Genomic DNA, 19,553 nt, shown 5'->3' on the forward strand with positions numbered 1-19,553 from the left:
AAATTAATTAGCTTTTTAACTGTCTATAATATAGCTTTGTTTAATTAGCTTTTAATTTTTAGCTTTATAACACAAACCAGCTTTTTTTGAGGAACGGGGGCATGAAAAACCAATCATAGATCGTGCGTGAGAGAAGTGATCCTGTAAACTTGTAAAGCTTAGTGTTTCTGAAGTATAGAATAAGCTGATTTGTGCACCTCTTATGTCGCCTTACATTGTTATGATTATGAAACACTCCGAACTTGTTGATTCGTCCGTCTCATCCGTTGCTATAGCCAAAAGCAAAAGTTGCACCTAAAGTCCAGTTTTTCCCAGATTTCACAAACTACGGAGCAATCTGTTCCGAACCACATTTTTCGATTAATTTGCTATTTCTGCAATACAAAGTTGCTAGCGCTACCCGACTGCCAGACCACTTTTCACCGAATAGTTTCAGCAAAAACTTGTCACTATTTTAATTTATTTACACTGCAGACAGTTATCATTATTATACATATTTTTAGTCCCATATATTCTACCAAATGGTGTCTTTTAACAGTCAAAAACCAAACCCCACATTCCATAAGTTTTAAGTAACAGATCAATAGAATCTTTCAGATTCCCAATAACGAAAAAAATATGGTTTGAACTGAAGCTGTGTTAGTAAGCATCACCACGTGGAGCATCGTGAGTTGGAACCTAGACTCACAACGATAAGTTTACAGAATTCATGGGGAATTATTTTTAAATTTATCAAGAGCTTTGTCGAAAATTAAAGGAAAATTAAATTATTTGTGTGAAGTTTTCTGTCTGCACTGAACCCGCGTGGAAACTACAGCCTAAACCTTCTCACTCTCAGAAGCCTATGTGTCCAACTCAGTGGGATTTTATAGGCAAATGATGAGAGGTGAACTAAAGTTGACAAAAATAAAAAAAACACGGTGTATAATAGCGAAGAAAACATTTTCTGCGTAACGCGTTCGCAATATCAATAAACACAAGTTATAGCTATAACTATTGCAGCCGTATTACGTGTAGTGTAATACATTTCTTCCGCACACATGGCATCGAGGGCACGCGAAATGGCCCGCGGTCCGCAGCACTGTGCAACTGACACGTCGCTATATTGCAAGCTTTGTCCCCCGCGCCCGTCCTATTTGATAAGTGAATGCAATTATTGAGTTAGCTTGGTTTTATGCTTAACTGGCAAGCTTCCTAGCTGTCATGTTATAGCACCGGTGAGCTTCAAATTGAGGTTGATTAACAATGAACCATTGGAGTTAGAGATTTGAGTTTTGGTAGACACATACCTGAAGAGATTTTTAGGAAATCTCGAGGGAAAAGAACCTCGACATTATTTTACGTTTCTACGGAGGCAGAGTTGATATAAGCAGTATACAATACCATAGAAAGGTTCTTCTAAATCCACGAAAAATAAATTAAATTGCTGTCAACTAAACACTAGTTAATTGAAGAGTAATTAATTATGCATACCTAATCAATAAATTGCCGGATTCTTCTCAACAGAGGTTTTTCCGAACCGGTGGTAGATTTTTTTTGACATTCATAAGTGCTTGTTATAGCCTAAATTGAATAAAGATATTTTGACTTTGACTTTGAAATAAGCCGTGGTGGCCTAGTGGTTTGACCTCTCGCCTCTCAAGCAGAGGGTCGTGGGTTCAAGCCCCAGCTCGCACCTCTGAGTTTTTCGAAATTCATGTGCGGAATTACATTTGAAATTTACCACGAGCTTTGCGGTGAAGGAAAACATCGTGAGGAAACCTGCACAAACCTGCGAAGCAATTCAATGGTGCGTTCCCAATCCGCACTGGGCCCGCGTGGGAACTATGGCCCAAGCTCAGCAGTGGGACGTATAAAGGCTGGGATGGAATCAATAATTAAAAAAATATGATGATAGTAAAATTATGATTATTTAATATTTATTTCAGCTTGATAAGAAAAAGGAACTTAAATAAAACATTAAAACATCTTGACGGACGGACGAACGGACGACAAAGTGAAGTATCATCTTCAATAAAATCACTTCAGTGGCAATGCAATTGGCAAAAATCTTTTCAAAGAATTAATTGATTGTGTATTTTAAAATACCAAAGCCGTATTATGTCATAAAATATTAGTGACAATCAATTTATAGCTACTAATATCAATATTAGTGTTCTTTATATGCATTGTGATGCGACCCAGTTTCCTACGACCCTTTTTATTTAATGTAGTTATTATTAATAATAATAAGTTATTATTAATATAAATATAATATGAAAAGTTTCACATTCTTCTGACATAAGTAGATAAACGACGTAGATTTTTATTAAGGAAGTAATCTGCAGCTGTCATTTCAAAAATGTAACGTGATTTGCCTGTTTTGCTACGGTTCCCTAAAAAAAATGAAAGCACGAAATTCAATGAAAATTGGGTGTCAGATAAAAAGTTCTCTTTATTAAAATGCGGATCTTTATTGAAGAAGCCAAATTTATTCAAACCAGGCAATTTAGCCTTGAGATTTTCCTTTGAATGAAGTGTTGATCAGACGTAACGAAGTTTATTTTCCCGACAACATGAAGTATTCACTGATTTTCGAACAAATTATCTCCTTTATGAAAGCATTGACGGATGATTTAATCAATACTCTTCTTCCTTGAATTTCAGTTTTGTTACGAAATTATAACCTTTTTTCCCAATTTTACCCATGTATTTTGGATCAGGTATTTGAAAGGATACAGAATATAAAAAGGTTTTATTTAACTTTGTGGAAACTTCTAGAGAGATCGATATTGTATTGCAGTTGTGAATTAAATATATACTTAGCGTTGCTGGTTCCAGCACCGTCGACAATGCACCTGACTGCTTAGATACTAATATATAATTAAAGAGCTTTTCTTAGTTATGTAAGCTATATTTAATTAATTATGTAGGAAAAAATGTGTTACGTAAGCTTTGCCTTCATACAAATAAGGTTTTCGTAGTTCCGAATTCAATTGTAAAATTTCTAATGGTCTATCCAGACCATATAAAGGAGTAATATGTATATTAGCAGTCTCAATAGATAATAAAATAACATAGCCACTCGTGGAAAGAAACAGTCCGGCAAGAAATTAAGCAATTACGAGTAGTTAAAGGAATTCTAATGGATAATCGATAAAGCAGTTATGGACTGCTGTCAGTATAACTTTGCTTGTCTGCTATTTAATTCTGTATTTGACTTTGTTGTTTGTAAAGGTAGCTTAAAAATTGGTGCTCTATTCAATAACAGGCATTGTGAAGTTTTTATTTATAAAATATATAAAAAATAGTCAAATACCGTATTGCAGTGGTTTTTACTTGAATAAACTTACGCTATTTGACCTGAATTTTTTTGAAAAAAATCTAATATGATATAATAATAATAAATATAATAAATATCTTATTTCAATCATCTATCTTATAATTAGTTATTATAGATAAACTTGGAAGAAATTTTTCGAAATCAAAATATTTCAATTTCTCTTTCTAGTTGTTCGTTTGTTTTACGATTACTAATGCTGGACATTATTGTTTTTCACGCGAAATATTAATTCAACGTGGACGAAGTCATATAAGCGGAACGTTACGTTGAGATATGATTCATAGATTGTACGTGCTTAGGTATCTGTAATCAAGCGTTAGCGATGGACATACGTCGATATCAAAGCCTAAATGCAAAATAAGCAATAATAATGCCTTCGATTGTTTTTTAAAATACAGAGAAAAAGGAAATAAAATATTCTGCGTCCGCCTTTGGGGACCAGACAGCGAGAGCTTAGTGAGTTCAGGGGATGTGAAGCGTCGCGGTAGGCGATTAACATGACGCTTGTCTTGGGACACGTTCTACAGTCTCCTGTACGATTGCGGCTTTGGAATAAGTAAGATTTTCTTTAGCCTTAATGAAGATAGTTCACTAAATATGAACAGCAGACAAAGCGTGGCGCTTTAATGTTTTAATAAAATAACCTACTATTTCTAGTGATACCAGTATTATGAATGTGAAAGTGGATTTGTCGAACTGCCCTTCTTTTACTTAGCAATGCAGCTCTACCTAGACCTGGAACTGAATTTGGGCATAAACTTAAGAAAGTTATAGGTATACATTTATATGTTTATCTATAAAATCTGTTCACTAGTTACATCAAAAATATCTAGTAATAATAGTCATACTTATACCTACATACATACTAATACATCCTTACTAGTGCCTACCTATAATAATATGCTAATATTACAAATGTGAAATAGTAGATTGATAACCAATGGTGGAAAGTGGCCCATTTCACCCGAGATATTTCTGGCGCTCGAACGAAGTGAGAGTGCCAATAGTTCGAAGAGAAATGGGTTATTTCACCCGATTTAGACACTCTACTTTTCATTTCGACTGTGAGGAAAGTAAAATAGATACTACAAAAAAAATAGAATAATAATAAATTGAATTTACTTATATCCAACCTCCAACGGTACCTTTTCGACCGGCCACTTGCCACGGCCGGCTATAAAAAAAATCCAGTTGGTCACGACCAAGGAGCCTATAATACAAAACTGGAGGTTGAACGCCGAACGAAGAAGTTTGACCATTATTACTTATATATATAATCTATCTCTTTCTTTCACACTTTACGAATGACTTCCATCTCTTTCTTAACCTAACTAAAGAAAGAGATGGAATATGTTCGTGACGTAATAGAGATCAAATTTCTTGTTTCAAACGGATGTTTGGCGTTCAACCTCCAGTGTTGTATATAAGCTCCTTGGTCACGACGTGCATCTAGATGGCCATGCCGAAACGTGAAAAAAAAGTGTCATTGACGTAACTCAATTAATCTCCGACTCCGTGGCTAATTGAAAAATTAAAAAAAAGTTACTTTCCACCCTAGAGATGAAAACTCAATTTTCCACCCGGCTATCTACCCATGAAAATTAAACTTTCCGAACAGGAGAGATGAAAATGAGGATTTTATTAAATAAGCTTTCACGCAGTTCGTGATGAAATTGGATGGAGCATGATGCTATGGAGATAGTTTGAGACTCCAAAACGGGAGCGGTAGCGCGAAAACGAAACATACCACTGAAAAGGTTGACAGGTAGAGAGCCCTTAAAGGGTAAAGTTCGCCTTTGTACATATATTTCATTGTTTGTCATCTGTGTTTGTTTACTTATTTTGTACAATAAAGATTTTACATACATACATACATACATACCGACTCACTTTTGCAATTATAATATTGGTAAGGATACTTTCCCTATCCATGTTCCAAAACTTTAGACGTTTAAAAGATAGACGAAACTAGAATACCCAAGTAAATAATGATCCCTGCCTTCTGTAATTGTATTTGGGGATTGGCACCCATGCACCCCCAGGGCGACCGAGGCGATACACTGGCTGCATACAAATTTTAATACCCAGGTTGTTGAACTCTCATCGCGTTCTGAGATATAGTTAAGGTATTGTGTTGACTACTTTATTTTACCTTGGTAAACTTGGTACTTGGTGACTTCAAAGTTATTAAACCTAAGGACGCAGTGACGACAATTTAGATGACAGAAAATACTGGTGATCACGTCTGTAAACCTTTATTGTTCAAAGGAAAAGAAGCAAAATATATTGATAAACTTTAAGATACATGCATATTATAACATCGCAAGGAAGTCTCTGTAAGGTAGGTGTGGGGTAGGTTAGGGTAGGGTTTTTATTTTAAACGACGAGAGTTGACCCTTGAATTTATTGCATTCCGGATAAATATGAAGAATTTGGTACAAATTATGTTAAAATTGTATGTGTTTACTTCTATATAGCTATTAAAATAATGAGCGTGAATTGCACCATGTTACATCACCAGCACCAATATCAAACCAGTCATCAAATCCCTTTTTTTTAAGAGTGTTTTGACATTGGGCATTGTTAACGTTACTTAATGAAAAATATAATTTTTCAGCGATAAGACCCACCTCTTAACAAAGATAATTAATACTAAAAAATACAATACAAATGACTGAAGCAAACATTGAAACCACAGAAAAGAATTCAGATATGGCCTAATTGCTTCACAACGATCGCCATCCAGGCAACAAGCAAATATAAATGTTAAGCTATCGTGTACACTTTATATACCTGCTAAATATGACGAGCTATGGGAGAGTGCTATAATTTTCTATTTGTAAATACTTATTATTAACAGCCGCATTTAGTCTAATCGAAATGCAATTTAAAGGAACGATTCGAGGCGGTCTTTTTTTAAATTATAAAAATATTATTTAAGTTAGCTAGTAGATTTATTGTTTAGTAGTATTTAGCTCTTAGGTATATGATTGTATTTTCTATAAGTTTATATTCTTAAATTTTTTTTTTCTTCTCATTAAAAGCCGTTCGAAGTTTGGAGTTATGAAGCGTTTAAGGCGCAAACTTCACGAGCAAGCTACAGCTGTGTACATAATCCTTAACTGCCACTATTTTTGCATGAAAGTAGGTACACTTTTAAAAGATTTAGGGGCTGTTTTACCACACATTGATTAATTTTATTTGACGGTTAAATCTCCGTCTATTCGAAAAAACAAACAGAGACGGCAACACATTTATCCGACAGATAAATTAAATCAAAGGATGATGAAACAGAGGGTACGTCTTTTAATGACGTAGGCTTAGAAACTTTATTTTTACAGCGTAAATGTAAGATATTTTAGATGTTTATGGGCGGTGTTGATCTCTTACCATCAGGAGACCCACTTGCTCGTTTGCCATCAAGTCGAATAAAAAAAAAATATTTCATATTATTACTACTTGAAAGCTTGCTTGTACACGTTGAGGAATAAGGAGTACCTAACAGACAGGTAGATGGACGAAGTAATCTTATAACAAGGATCCTCTATTTCTATTGAGATATGAAACCCTAAAAAATCTGATATTGTGATTATGATTAAACTCCCAGACGGAAAGCGTAACTGTAACTATAATAAAAAATATATATGATAAATACACCACTTACCTTCTTTTATGAAACAAATAAGTAGTGTAACCCAGAAACGCCATGACCATGGTGATAGCACCATCACCAACACGGTCACTTTATCATCACCGCCCAATATCCGTGTTAAGTACTTCTTATCATTGTTTCAACTCTGTTTTATAGTCATCGCTGTGAGATCTGAAAAAAAAAGTTATATAAAATTATTTATTGAATCAGGCGTTACTTTGCGGAGGTCCATATCAATGAACTAAAATAATTTCCTTGCTCACCCGCGACCTTACGATAGCTAAGCTTATGCAAAATATGCGTGTTCATGCAGTTCCTCCACCTCCACACTGTAAGAACACACACAAATCACACAAACCCATCTATCACCACCACCACACTACACTGACGCGTTTCGAACTCAAACAGAGCTCATCCTCAGAGTGACACAACGTACACCATGCTACCAGTTGTTAGACTAACGAACACAACCACCGTTTTAAACTTGTCACTGTAACTCCCAAGTACCCACATACGTTTTATGAAACAAAACAAAACTACCCACAAATTATTAATAAATTTTTTAACCGTCCTTCAAAACTACCTTGATTTTTTATTTATTTACTGTCAAGGCATGTTTTATTAACTACCATTGCTGAAATTAGATCCAAGCCGTAGCAAGGGAGATGAAACTAAATTTACCTGCTCATTAATAATAGACCCCATACTGTTGTATCTAATTATCTCCATGCATTCTAAAACATCAACCCTTGCCACAATAATGTAACACTTCATACGAATCGGAGTCCGATAAAGAATGATTTAGTTCCAACAAATGTTTGGCAAAATTCGAATTATCAGGATGCTCATTCCTATATGCCGAAACATGCTCTTTAAATCTAGCATTAATACTGCGCATAAACATCCAGCATTAAATCTAGTATTAATGCTAGATTTAAAGAGCATGTTTCGGCATATAGGAATGAGCATCCTGATAATTCGAATTTTGCCAAACATTTGTTGGAACTAAATCATTCTTTATCGGACTCCGATTCGTATGAAGTGTTACATTATTGTGGCAAGGGTTTCGTCTCGATGTTTTAGAATGCATGGAGATAATTAGATACAACAGTATGGGGTCTATTATTAATGAGCAGGTAAATTTAGTTTCATCTCCCTTGCTACGGCTTGGATCTAATTTCAGCAATGGTAGTTAATAAAACATGCCTTGACAGTAAATAAATAAAAAATCAAGGTAGTTTTGAAGGACGGTTAAAAATTTATTAATAATTTGTGGGTAGTTTTGTTTTGTTTCATAAAACGTATGTGGGTACTTGGGGAGTTACAGTGACAAGTTAAAACGGTGGTTGTGGTTCGTTAGTCTAACAACTGGTAGCATGGTGTACGGTTGTGTCACTCTGAGGATGAGCTCTGTTTGAGTTCGAAACGCGTCAGTGTAGTGTGGTGGTGGTGATAGATGGGTTTGTGTGATTTGTGTGTGTTCTTACAGTGTGGAGGTGGAGGAACTGCATGAACACGCATATTTTGCATAAGCTTAGCTATCGTAAGGTCGCGGGTGAGCAAGGAAATTATTTTAGTTCATTTATATATAAAATTATTCAAATTATAATGAAACAAGAATACCTACAAAGAAATAAAATGTTAAAGCAAAATTCGAACTTAGTTCCTCATCGTCATCATTTAGTGTTGTATGCTTTACTACCGTGTAGACCCGAGCTGCTGTTTCGACAAGCAAAAATGTTTTTATTTTATACACTGACTAGCTTTTACCCGCGGCTTCGTACACGTAAACCCTATAGCAATTGCCTAAACTTTCAAAAATCCTTTGAGCCCAGCTTATATACGTCCCACTGCTGGGCACAGGCCTCCTCTCAGAACAAGAGGGCTTGGGCCATAGTTCCCACGCGGGCCCAGTGCGGATTGGGAACTTCACACGCACCATTGAGTTGCTTCGCAGGTTTGTGCAGGTTTCCTCACGATGTTTTCCTTCACCGCAAAGCTCGTGGTAAATTTCAATTGTAATCCCGCACATGAATTTCAAAGACTCAGAGATGCAAGCCGGGGATTGAACCCACGACCCTCTGCTTGAGAGGCGATAGGTCAAACCACTAGGCCACCACGGCTTCAAATTTAACTAACGTTGCATTAAAAAACCCGCGCTGTATTTCGTGCCTCTAAAACTAGTGGTTGAAATGGGATTGAATCTCGATGCCCGTGTGTTATTAAGTATAGTAAAGTTTATCTTTTTAGTAACATATTCTATGCATCTTGTTAGCTGACAATAAAATATTTTATATCTAGGTATACGATATTTTTTTTTATCCCGAATTCCTATACCAGGTGGGCCCTGTAACAGGAGCAAAAATTTAATACACAAGTTCTGCTACTCAAATGGGAAATTTTAGTTTTGCAACTTTCAAAAATTAAGTAACTTTATCATATGTTTATTCCAAACAAATGAAATGGTATTTTCTATGTACGGCATCCAATAGCCTAAATGACATCGCCTGCCACGTAAGAAAGTTATGGATTTCGCAATACATTGCTTGTCCAATTAAACTTTAAACTATAATAAAAACCGGCCAAGAGCGTGTCGGACACGCCCGAAATAGGGTTCCATAGCCATTACGATAAAAATTAGTAAAATTTTTCTAAGAATTTCGTATTTTATACGGAATCTTCCAAAGTTTAGGTATATTTTATACCTTAGGCTGCTATTTACTCTCAAACTACTAATAATTCTAAAGCAAACTTAACCGTTATAGTTTTCCTTGAAAGTTTGATATATTTACTACCATCCTGAATTTTTGCAAATTTTTCCACCCACCGGTTTAGATTTAAGAGGGGGGGACGCTCGATTTTAATGTAAATTTGCACTTTAAAGTTGAATATTTTGCAAACAGATCGCTGAATCGAAAAATCGTCTTAGCAAACCCCTAATGGTTTTAGAAGATCTATCCAACAATACCCCACACTATAGGGTTGGATGAGAAAAAAAATCAACCCCATTTTACGTCTATGGGACCCTAAAAAAATGTTTTTTTAATTTTTCAATGTATTATTTTGTCGGCATAGTTTTCATATATACCCGTGCAAAATTACAGCTTTCTAGCATTGATAGTCCCTGAGCAAAGCCGCGGACGGACAGACAGACAGACAGACAGACATGGCGAAACTATAAGGGTTCCGTTTTGGCCATTTTGGCTCCGGAACCCTAAAAATCATAATACAACTTATTTTCAAAAGTTGTAAAACTAATTGTAAATAAGCTCAAGATAAAAGAGTGAAAGCTGTGGTTTAATTTTTTGCTCATATTACAGGGCCCACCTTGTATATCTACTCGTACACGCGAAGTTTGGTCAAAAATTCCGGGATGCCCCAATAATTTCCTTGGAAATTCCCAAAATTTACATCGTGAATGTCATAAACAACTCGCCAGAAAATCCGTGTCTTTAATCTTAACGGTTGAAATTTAACGCCCTAAGGTTACATTAGAAAAGTTTATGAAGTCTTTAAGTTTTCTTAAATTTTCTGCGCAACTTTCCTTATTCTTCTTTCCGTAAGAACTTTCTACGAAGTATTACTAAACTTAAAAAAAAGAAGTCGTTCTCAAGTTATGGCATTGGCTAGGGATATGGCGATTCATTTTTATTATAATATATATATTTATAATTTATAATAAATTAATATTATAGTTACGGGGATCTAAAATTTGTTAAATAAGAAGGTACGAGTACATTGCGAAGTGAATCCAATAAAGTGTGTAACATACCTACTGGCGCATTTCCCGAAGCTGTTTTTACTTTATTTTACCTACATATAAGTACATTGATGTGATGTGATGAATAGCCTTGTGTTTATACCTTAACGCATTCACTGCCACCGACGCATATATGCGTTTTTGGAACTTCCCCCAGTGCCGCAGAAATAATTATTCATACATTTTGAACGCCCATGTGCGTCGGTGGCACCGGCAGTGAATGCGTTAAGCATATACCTGAAAGGTAAATACAAATGTATGTTTGTGAGTCATCACTGTTTTATTTGTTTCAATATATATCTCTACTAGCTTTTGCCCGCGACTTCGTCCGCGTGGAATAATAACTTTGGGAAGTATTTAATTTATTTAGGATACCTATTCTGCCAATAATAGTATATAGAAAACTTCTACGGTTAACTGAAAATAACCTATTTTAATACATTGCTATAAGTATAAACTATGATTTTTTTTTGTTCTTCCATCCATCCTCCATCCATGTTTTTGGTAAAACGTAAATATTTTGCGGGTAGCCATATTTTAGCTAGACTAATTCTTCATAGTGAACTCTTGACACATTACGTCCTTTATTGTAAGTTAGGAGGGTAAGCATAGCTACACATATTTCCGATAAATATACTTATAGTAAATTGGTTTGGAAATCCTTAAATAAATAGGTCGATGTATAAAAAGCGCCGGAACAAATGATTTTTAGGGTTCCGTACTTCAAAAGGAAAAAATGGAACCCTTATAGGATCACTTTGCTGTCCGTCCGTCCGTCTGTCTGTCAAGACCCTTTGTCTCGTAAACGCGCGGAGTATCGGTATCGAGTTGAAATTGAAACCCTAAACTCAGGTCAATAGTCCCAAAAGCTGTGAAAAAATCAAACTTCTAAGTCAAGGCAATCAAAGCTACAGTCATTAAAAGGTGTTTCCATACAAATCGCCTAACAGAAAAAGTTATAGGGTACTTCGGCTGTCCTAGAAACTTGGAATTTTGCATAAAGGTAACTCTTATAGCAAAATAAATAAGAAAAATCTGAAAATCATAATTATTCATGTCTGACTGTCTATCAATTACTGTTTATCAATAAGCCATCTAAAAATGACCCCACACTGCGTACATTTTGCTTATGAGCTTAGAAGGCTCTGCTAACACTGCATCGTCCCCTCTGCAAACATCCAGGTAAAGTTTTCAAAAACGCTTGAACAAATATTTAGGTATTTATTTCCTATTAGTGCCCAAATGCCAAATTTCATAAAGAACCATCGATTTATCTTCGACAATGACGATCTTCCATATAAAGTTTCATCCCTATTTCACCCCCTCACCGGAAGAATTAAAAAAACGCGCGAACTAACATCTATTTATCTCTTATTACGTGCCGAAATGGCAAGTTTAATAAAGATTCGTCGATTTATCTTCGATAATGACGACCTTCCATATAAAGTTTCATCCCCTATTTCACCCCCTCACATGTCGAATTAAAAAAAAAAGCGCGAACAAACATCTATTTATCTCTTATTACGTGCTGAAATGGCAAGTTTGATAAAGATTAATCGTTTTATCTTCGATAATGACGACTTTCCATACAAACTTTCATCCCCTATTTCATCCCCTCACAGGCTGAATTTTCAAAAAAGCTGTAACAATTATCAACTTATTTCTTAGTAAGTGCCTAAATGCCAAATTTTATGGTTTTATCTTCGACAGCGACGAACTTGCACCATTTAAACTTTCATCCCCTATTTCAACCCCTTAAAGCCTCTTTTTCGCAATAAAAGATAGCCTATGTTCTTTCCCAAGGTCTATTCTATCGCTGTACCAAATTTCATCAAAATCGGTTCAGCGGTTTAAGCGTGAAAGCGTAACAGACAGACAGACAGACAGACAGACAGACAGAGTTACTTTCGCATTTATAATATTAAGTATGGATTACGTGCCGAAATGGCAAGTTTGATAAAGATTAATTGATTTATCTTCTATAATGACGACCTTCCATACAAACTTTCATCCCCTATTTCATCCCCTCACAGGCTGAATTTTCAAAAAAGCTGTAACAATTATCAACTTATTTCTTATTAAGTGCCTAAATGCCAAATTTTATGGTTTTATCTTCGACAGCGACGAACTTGCACCATTTAAACTTTCATCCCCTATTTCAACCCCTTAAAGCCTCTTTTCGCAATAAAAGATAGCCTATGTTCTTTCCCAAGGTCTATTCTATCGCTGTACCAAATTTCATCAAAATCGGTTCAGCGGTTTAAGCGTGAAAGCGTAACAGACAGACAGACAGACAGACAGACAGACAGAGTTACTTTCGCATTTATAATATTATAGTATGGATTACGTGCCGAAATGGCAAGTTTGATAAAGATTAATTGATTTATCTTCTATAATGACGACCTTCCATACAAACTTTCATCCCCTATTTCATCCCTCACAGGCTGAATTTTCAAAAAAGCTGTAACAATTATCAACTTATTTCTTATTAAGTGCCTAAATGCCAAATTTTATGGTTTTATCTTCGACAGCGACGAACTTGCACCATTTAAACTTTCATCCCCTATTTCAACCCCTTAAAGCCTCTTTTCGCAATAAAAGATAGCCTATGTTCTTTCCAAGGTCTATTCTATCGCTGTACCAAATTTCATCAAAATCGGTTCAGCGGTTTAAGCGTGAAAGCGTAACAGACAGACAGACAGACAGACAGACAGACAGAGTTACTTCGCATTTATAATATTAGTATGGATATGCTTTGCTTAGTTTGAGATTGTTTCAAGTATGACCTCTTTTTCTGTGAAAATGCGTATTTCTTCTTGTGAGAAAATGATAAAATTTCACTAAGTTCAACATAAACTAGAAAAAATATTTTTATCTCTAAAATTGTACAAGAATGCCCGTGAAAATGCTCGCGGTAACGAAACTACTTGAAAGGAATAATGGTCATGCTCGGCTTGAGTACCTTGAAGTATGAGGCAAGCCTTGTAATGCAAAGGTCTGTATTATCATTGGACATCAGTCCCACATGATAATATAAAGGGATGAAACCCGTCCGCATGACATTTTATTCAATGAGCCCTCGATATATATCCGTAGGTATATTTCGGACCCGAATTTTCCGTCTTGCTCATTTCGGTCTTCTTAAATATGTATAAGGAATATCGTTTGAAAGAGCTAAAGCCGTGGCACTCGTTTCTTCAAACAGTCTTGAATCAAAGTGCTAAGCAAATGGAATAATTAACGGGTCGCAAACTTATGCTTCACGAAGATGTAGAAAGGATAAGAAGGTGTATGTCTTTTACTTCGAATCTTAATATATGTATATAATACCTACCTATGTATTCCTGTATTTAGTACTTACCGAAATTAATGATAATGACAGTGTCATGAATGGTTAAATGTAATAGTGCGAGTGCAATCATCACCTACCTACCCAAATATTGGAACCTTTTTAAATTCTTAGTAAAATATATACCTACATCTACTCCTGTTTACCTTAAATATAAGTATCAATGCTAACCAATTATTTTGTGCAATTAGCCACACTTTACACACTTTTAGTAGGTAAAGTGGCATAAGGATGTCAATGAATGAGGCAAAAAATGGGACAAAACTTCAAACTTTATGATTCGCCCTTAACGTCCGTGTCTTTTTTTTCGTGGTTTATAGTTTGTGTCCTAGATATTAAAGCTCTAATAATATAAAACTAATACTAGTTAAATAATATAATTAAAATAAAGTACACTCATGCAAACATTGTCATCATCCACGATTATTAAGATTCTTTTCGCACTGTAGTCTATCTCCATATAAAAAACTAACATGTAGAGTCAAGTAGTCTATAGACTACAATGATTAACGTCCCTTAAAATCGGCTAAACACTCCTAATTCAGAAACAATACAAAATTGCAAGGGAAAGCCAACAAAAACCACAATGATTTAATTCTTAGCATTTTGAACAAAACAACCTCACTGTCAGCTTGTTATCTGAAACTACGTCGTATACACAACAGCAATTGAAAATCTTGTCTTTAACCTTGCTTGCACGAAACCGTTCGTTGGCTAGTCATCCATCAACGTTACGTTTAGGTACATCTAATCGTCTATGTGATAAATGGGAACAACTTGATCTAACGCTCTGCAAAACATTTCACTTTCATACCAGGTAGAAGGTTATTGAACGGTATTTTTAAAGCCAAGCTCGCCTTTATTTTCCTCTCTGTGTATTTGTATTTGTGTTTTTTATTTTTATGTGCAATAAAGATGTATATACATATGTAATAACGTGGTTCCTTAAAATCATTTTTATTTGGCAAAGATTTGACACCATTTAAATTTTACGAGTATGTACCTTATTGACGACACAGGAGATTCAGGTTTCAGTCATTTGCGTCAATTTGACTTTCCAGGACTTCGCCTTAAAACTAGTTGTTTTCAAGTTAGTGACTTACTGCCATAAAATAAGTTGTTATGAAAAACTTCTGAGAAACAATTTGTTATTTCATGGTAGCTCATAAACTAATTTAAACATTTCATCGTCTTTTAAAAAGTTTAAAATTTTGAATTTAACAAGTGTACACCAAAATCTACTTAACTCGGTTTTTAAGGAAACTGAAATGAATGATGAGCTGAAATAAAGTACTTAAGCCCTGGTTAAGGAAGTCAAAATGTCGCAAACTTGCTGTATTGTAGCTCTTTAAAAGGAGGACAAGACAAGTCATCAGTGAATGTGACAACACTCCTTGACACAGACTCAAATGTTAAACACATTCATGTTAGTTTTCAGCGACTTGCAATATACCCATATATGTAAGCAGGTGTCTAGCCATGTATAAGCGTCTTCCAAAGCTTAGTAACTTACAGAAGTAGGTACTTCTCTTGTTCTACTAATAGACAACAATTTACTGTGTAGGTTTATTGTTTTACTCAAACAAACATCCTTCAAGCTGCAACGCTCCGGCGCAGCTGCTGCACCTACTTTCACTAATTAACTTCTGCTAAGCTAAATACTGAGACTGCCTCGTAATTATTTCTCAACCAGAGCTTGAAGTTTTAAAGTTAACTATGTTTTTTCCTTCTGGTGTTTAAGGTCGCTATTACATATTGTTGACGTAGCCATTAGCTATAGGTACTTAATTAAATGCATAATTTTCCACTTGATTTTTTGTCATCATTTGTTTGCTTTCACCCGCATTAAACCAATATTATAATTAGGCATTCACTACTTTAAAATCGTGGCCAAAATTAGCTGAACTCATTTGGCAGATCAATAATGCACGAATGATGCCACAATTCAACTAGTTCTGTTGTTATCGATATTGTTAGAATAACGATCTTCAAAATCGTACTTAAACATATAAATAAGTTAGTTTTTAAGTTCGCCTTTGAACATATATCTCAACGTTTGTCTAAAATAAAGAATTTACATACCTATATACATTATACGTTTCCCTTTTTTTAGACCTGATTGTAACGCTCGGGGACACGAAGGGATTATATCAATATGAAATTGTTCCCATATACGTACGAGTATAAGGATTTTATACATCACATAAATATGATAGTTAAAAAAATAGCACCCTCATCTAATTACTACTCTTTATAGTTGGATTGTGCTCTATTATGATTCACTTTGTTTTATGTAAAATAAGTCATCAAATCAATTCAAAGGCGATTTTTCGCTGACACAAAGCGCATCATATTGCTAAATGGAAACAATTCGCCATCATAAAACGTCGGTCTTCTTCATTTTAATGATTTCCGGAATTTTAGTCCTTTTCAGGATTGAGGCAACGGAACTAGAAACCTTTGTGTTCAAATTGCGTCGCCGCAATAAAACTCATTAACCACTGGAGCAAACGAATGTTTAATTACATTTTTCCTTTCGGTTTTCATTTCTATTTTGATATTTATCTTTTTTGCGAACTGAAATGGTGGTTGTTGCAATCAATAGACTGGTTTACAGGTAGGTAAATTTTACAACTATAACTGTAGTAGGTTATCTGATGCTATTGCCTGTGGCTGAAAAGGATGGCTATATCGAGTTTTTTTTAAGTCTTCTACTATAATGTGTACAACTATATGCCCTTTTTAGGGTTCCGTAGCCAAAATGGCAAAAACGGAACCTCTACAGTTTCGCCATGTCTGTCTGTTTGTCCGTCCGCGGCTTTGCTCAGGGACTATCAATGCTAGAAAGCTGCACGAATATATATGTAAACTATGCCGATAAAATGATACTATAAAAAAATTCAAAAACATTTTTTTTAGTGTACCTCCCACAAACGTAAAGTTGGGTGATTTTTTTTTATATTTTTTGCATTGTTGGATAGGTCTTTTAAAATCATTAGGAGGTTGCTATTTAAAACAATTTTTTGATTCAGTGATATGTTTGCAAATTTTATTAAAATCGAGCGTGCCCCCCGTCCCGTCTCCTCTAAAATCTAAACCGGTGAGTGGAAAAATTTTAAAAAATTCAGGATGGTAGTAAGTATTTACAAGGAAAACTATAACGGTTAAGTTTAAAATATACCTAAACTTCGAATATTCCGTACAAAATACGAAATCCTGAGAAAAATATTACTTATTTTTTTTGTAATGGCTACGTAACCCTATTTCGGGCGTGTCCGACACGCTCTTGGCCGGTTTTTTTCTATAACTATTTGCTAAGAATCACAGGGCTTTATTTTAAAATTTCAAAAACACCATCAGTTTAACAAAAAACGGTTAATACTTACAAATTAATTAAACCGCACCGGTATGACAGAATGCGACGGAAAGTTTATAATGAAACTGCCAGTCGAGTGCGTCAGTGATGCTCCCGAAGCGAATCGATACTCAAACTTTAAATGGAAATGATTCCAATTTTATGGAAAGACACTTTTACTGTAGTTCATTATTTTCAGGACGTAAACAAGTAAAGCAGTCATAGTCGGCATGACAATTTTTAAGTTACCAAAAACGAGACAACGACTATCTCTACGATGACTTCTAGCGACGGTCTAAGAGAAACTTGATCTTCTGACTCTTCGCAGAGACGTCAGTTTTCTTTGCGTACTTTATAGGATCTATAATAGGAAGTATTCTGAAGAACTCTTCAACCTTGTCCCTACTACTAAGTTCCATCACCATACTACCTGACGGAAAAGTAGTTTCCATTAACACCACCTCGATGGAAGATGCTCGTCCATATGGTTTAATAAGCAGTGTTGCTTGCCCCGTACGTGCAAACTTTGGGTTGGACGGCCAGCTGAGGTTTTCCCGTTTTTCTATAACATGGGTGCTTTTAAAAAGCGAGTGTACTTCTTCTTGTAAACGGCAAAGCACCAGCAATTTCAATGGTACTTGGGTGATCATGAGCAGTGGCGATCACTTAACATCCAGTGAACCAGACGACCGTTTTTCGGCTTTCAAAACAAACAATTTTTTTTATACACGACTTCGACTTCAGAAATGCCTATAAGTCTTGGCAATTTTTTTGAAACATTCTCTTTAATAATGAAATTACAATTAAAATAGTTAAAAGTACGGAGGCTTCCAAGCGAGTTTTATCTTCTGTCCACGACTTGTTTATTAAATAACAATTATTAATTATTGTTTTGTTTTTATCAGCAATCTGGGGGAATCCAACAATGGACGACCCATGGCTTGATAAATTTAATGATAATTATCAATTTTCTGAAAGGAGACATTTTAGCATCCCCAAGTTGTTTTTCGGGACACCACCGGGAGAGATACTATAAACTCTTGGAGAGCAAGGGGTACCACTTTTGTTTTTTTTTTTTGTTATCTTGAACATTTTTATTGCCTCTACAGATAAAACAATAATTAGTTCTCATAAACTGGTTATAATTTATTTTTCTTATTAAGCTTTTGTAGGTACCTACTTTGCGGAGCACCAAAGAAAGCAAGTGAAATTCGAATTCAAAGAGCTGAATCAAACTAACTCATTTACCCTCTCTTTTCACTTGACATACGCACAGTTAATAACTTGATCGGCACTGGAGAACATAGTACTACGATATACACACAAATTGTATGACAGCGATAGAATATCAACGTGTTAAATGACGGATCTATTTACTTAGAACGCCAGTAAAACTCTTTTAAAAATAACTTGAAATTTTGGCATCAGTTAACGATTAAAAGATACAGTAAAGTTTTACTGATACATTTATTCATTACTAGTTGTTGCCCACGACTCCATCCGCGTCGAATTTGCTTATCGCTATCCAGCGGGAACTAATAATTTTTCCGGGATAAAAACTATCCTAACCTAACTTCGTCTAAATCGGTTCAACGGGTTAGACTTGACGAGGTAACAAATAAACAAACAAACAGATTTACAAAATTTCACATTTCTAATAATTAGTGGGATTTATTTATTGCCATGTCAACTAACTTTGACTTTGAATAAAACTGGTGGTTTGCTAAAAGAGAAAGACGGAACGTAACATACATACAGTCGCTTTATCTGAAGGGCTACTTACTACGAAATCCGCAAACGAAGTTCGTATATTCGTTCGTAATCGTTATTGATAATATATTCTTTAATATCAATACTAAAGAATATATCAATATCTGAAACAACATTACGTAATAGCGCAGTAGAACTTAGAGGTACTTATTTTAACACATTGCGTGTAAAAATGGCCACGAGATTATGGTATGCTTTGTAAAAGCGGGTATTTGTAAGAATTTTGCTTGTGAATAGTTGGGAAAAAAAAATTACACGAACAATTGATGCAGGGATAACAAAGAGTGCTTTGGCTTTGGTCAGTTCGAGATAATACAGAGACCAAATTTACTAGCGTAGAGGTGT

At 35.1% G+C, this 19,553-nt stretch overlaps 1 protein-coding gene across 2 annotated transcripts in view; it reads right to left on the bottom strand.

The window, feature by feature from the left end:
- Window positions 1-19,553, bottom strand: part of LOC141432022 (uncharacterized) — a 50,650-nt gene that overhangs the window by 17,344 nt on the left and 13,753 nt on the right. For both annotated transcript variants that reach the window (XM_074093381.1, XM_074093382.1), the window contains exon 2: window positions 6,987-7,145. In XM_074093381.1, coding sequence (XP_073949482.1) covers window positions 6,987-7,050 — 64 coding nt within the window. In that variant the 5' untranslated portion in view covers window positions 7,051-7,145. The remainder of the gene's footprint in view (window positions 1-6,986; window positions 7,146-19,553) is intronic.

Source organism: Choristoneura fumiferana, chromosome 10 (assembly GCF_025370935.1).
Source record: "Choristoneura fumiferana chromosome 10, NRCan_CFum_1, whole genome shotgun sequence".
Lineage (NCBI taxonomy): Eukaryota > Metazoa > Arthropoda > Insecta > Lepidoptera > Tortricidae > Choristoneura > Choristoneura fumiferana.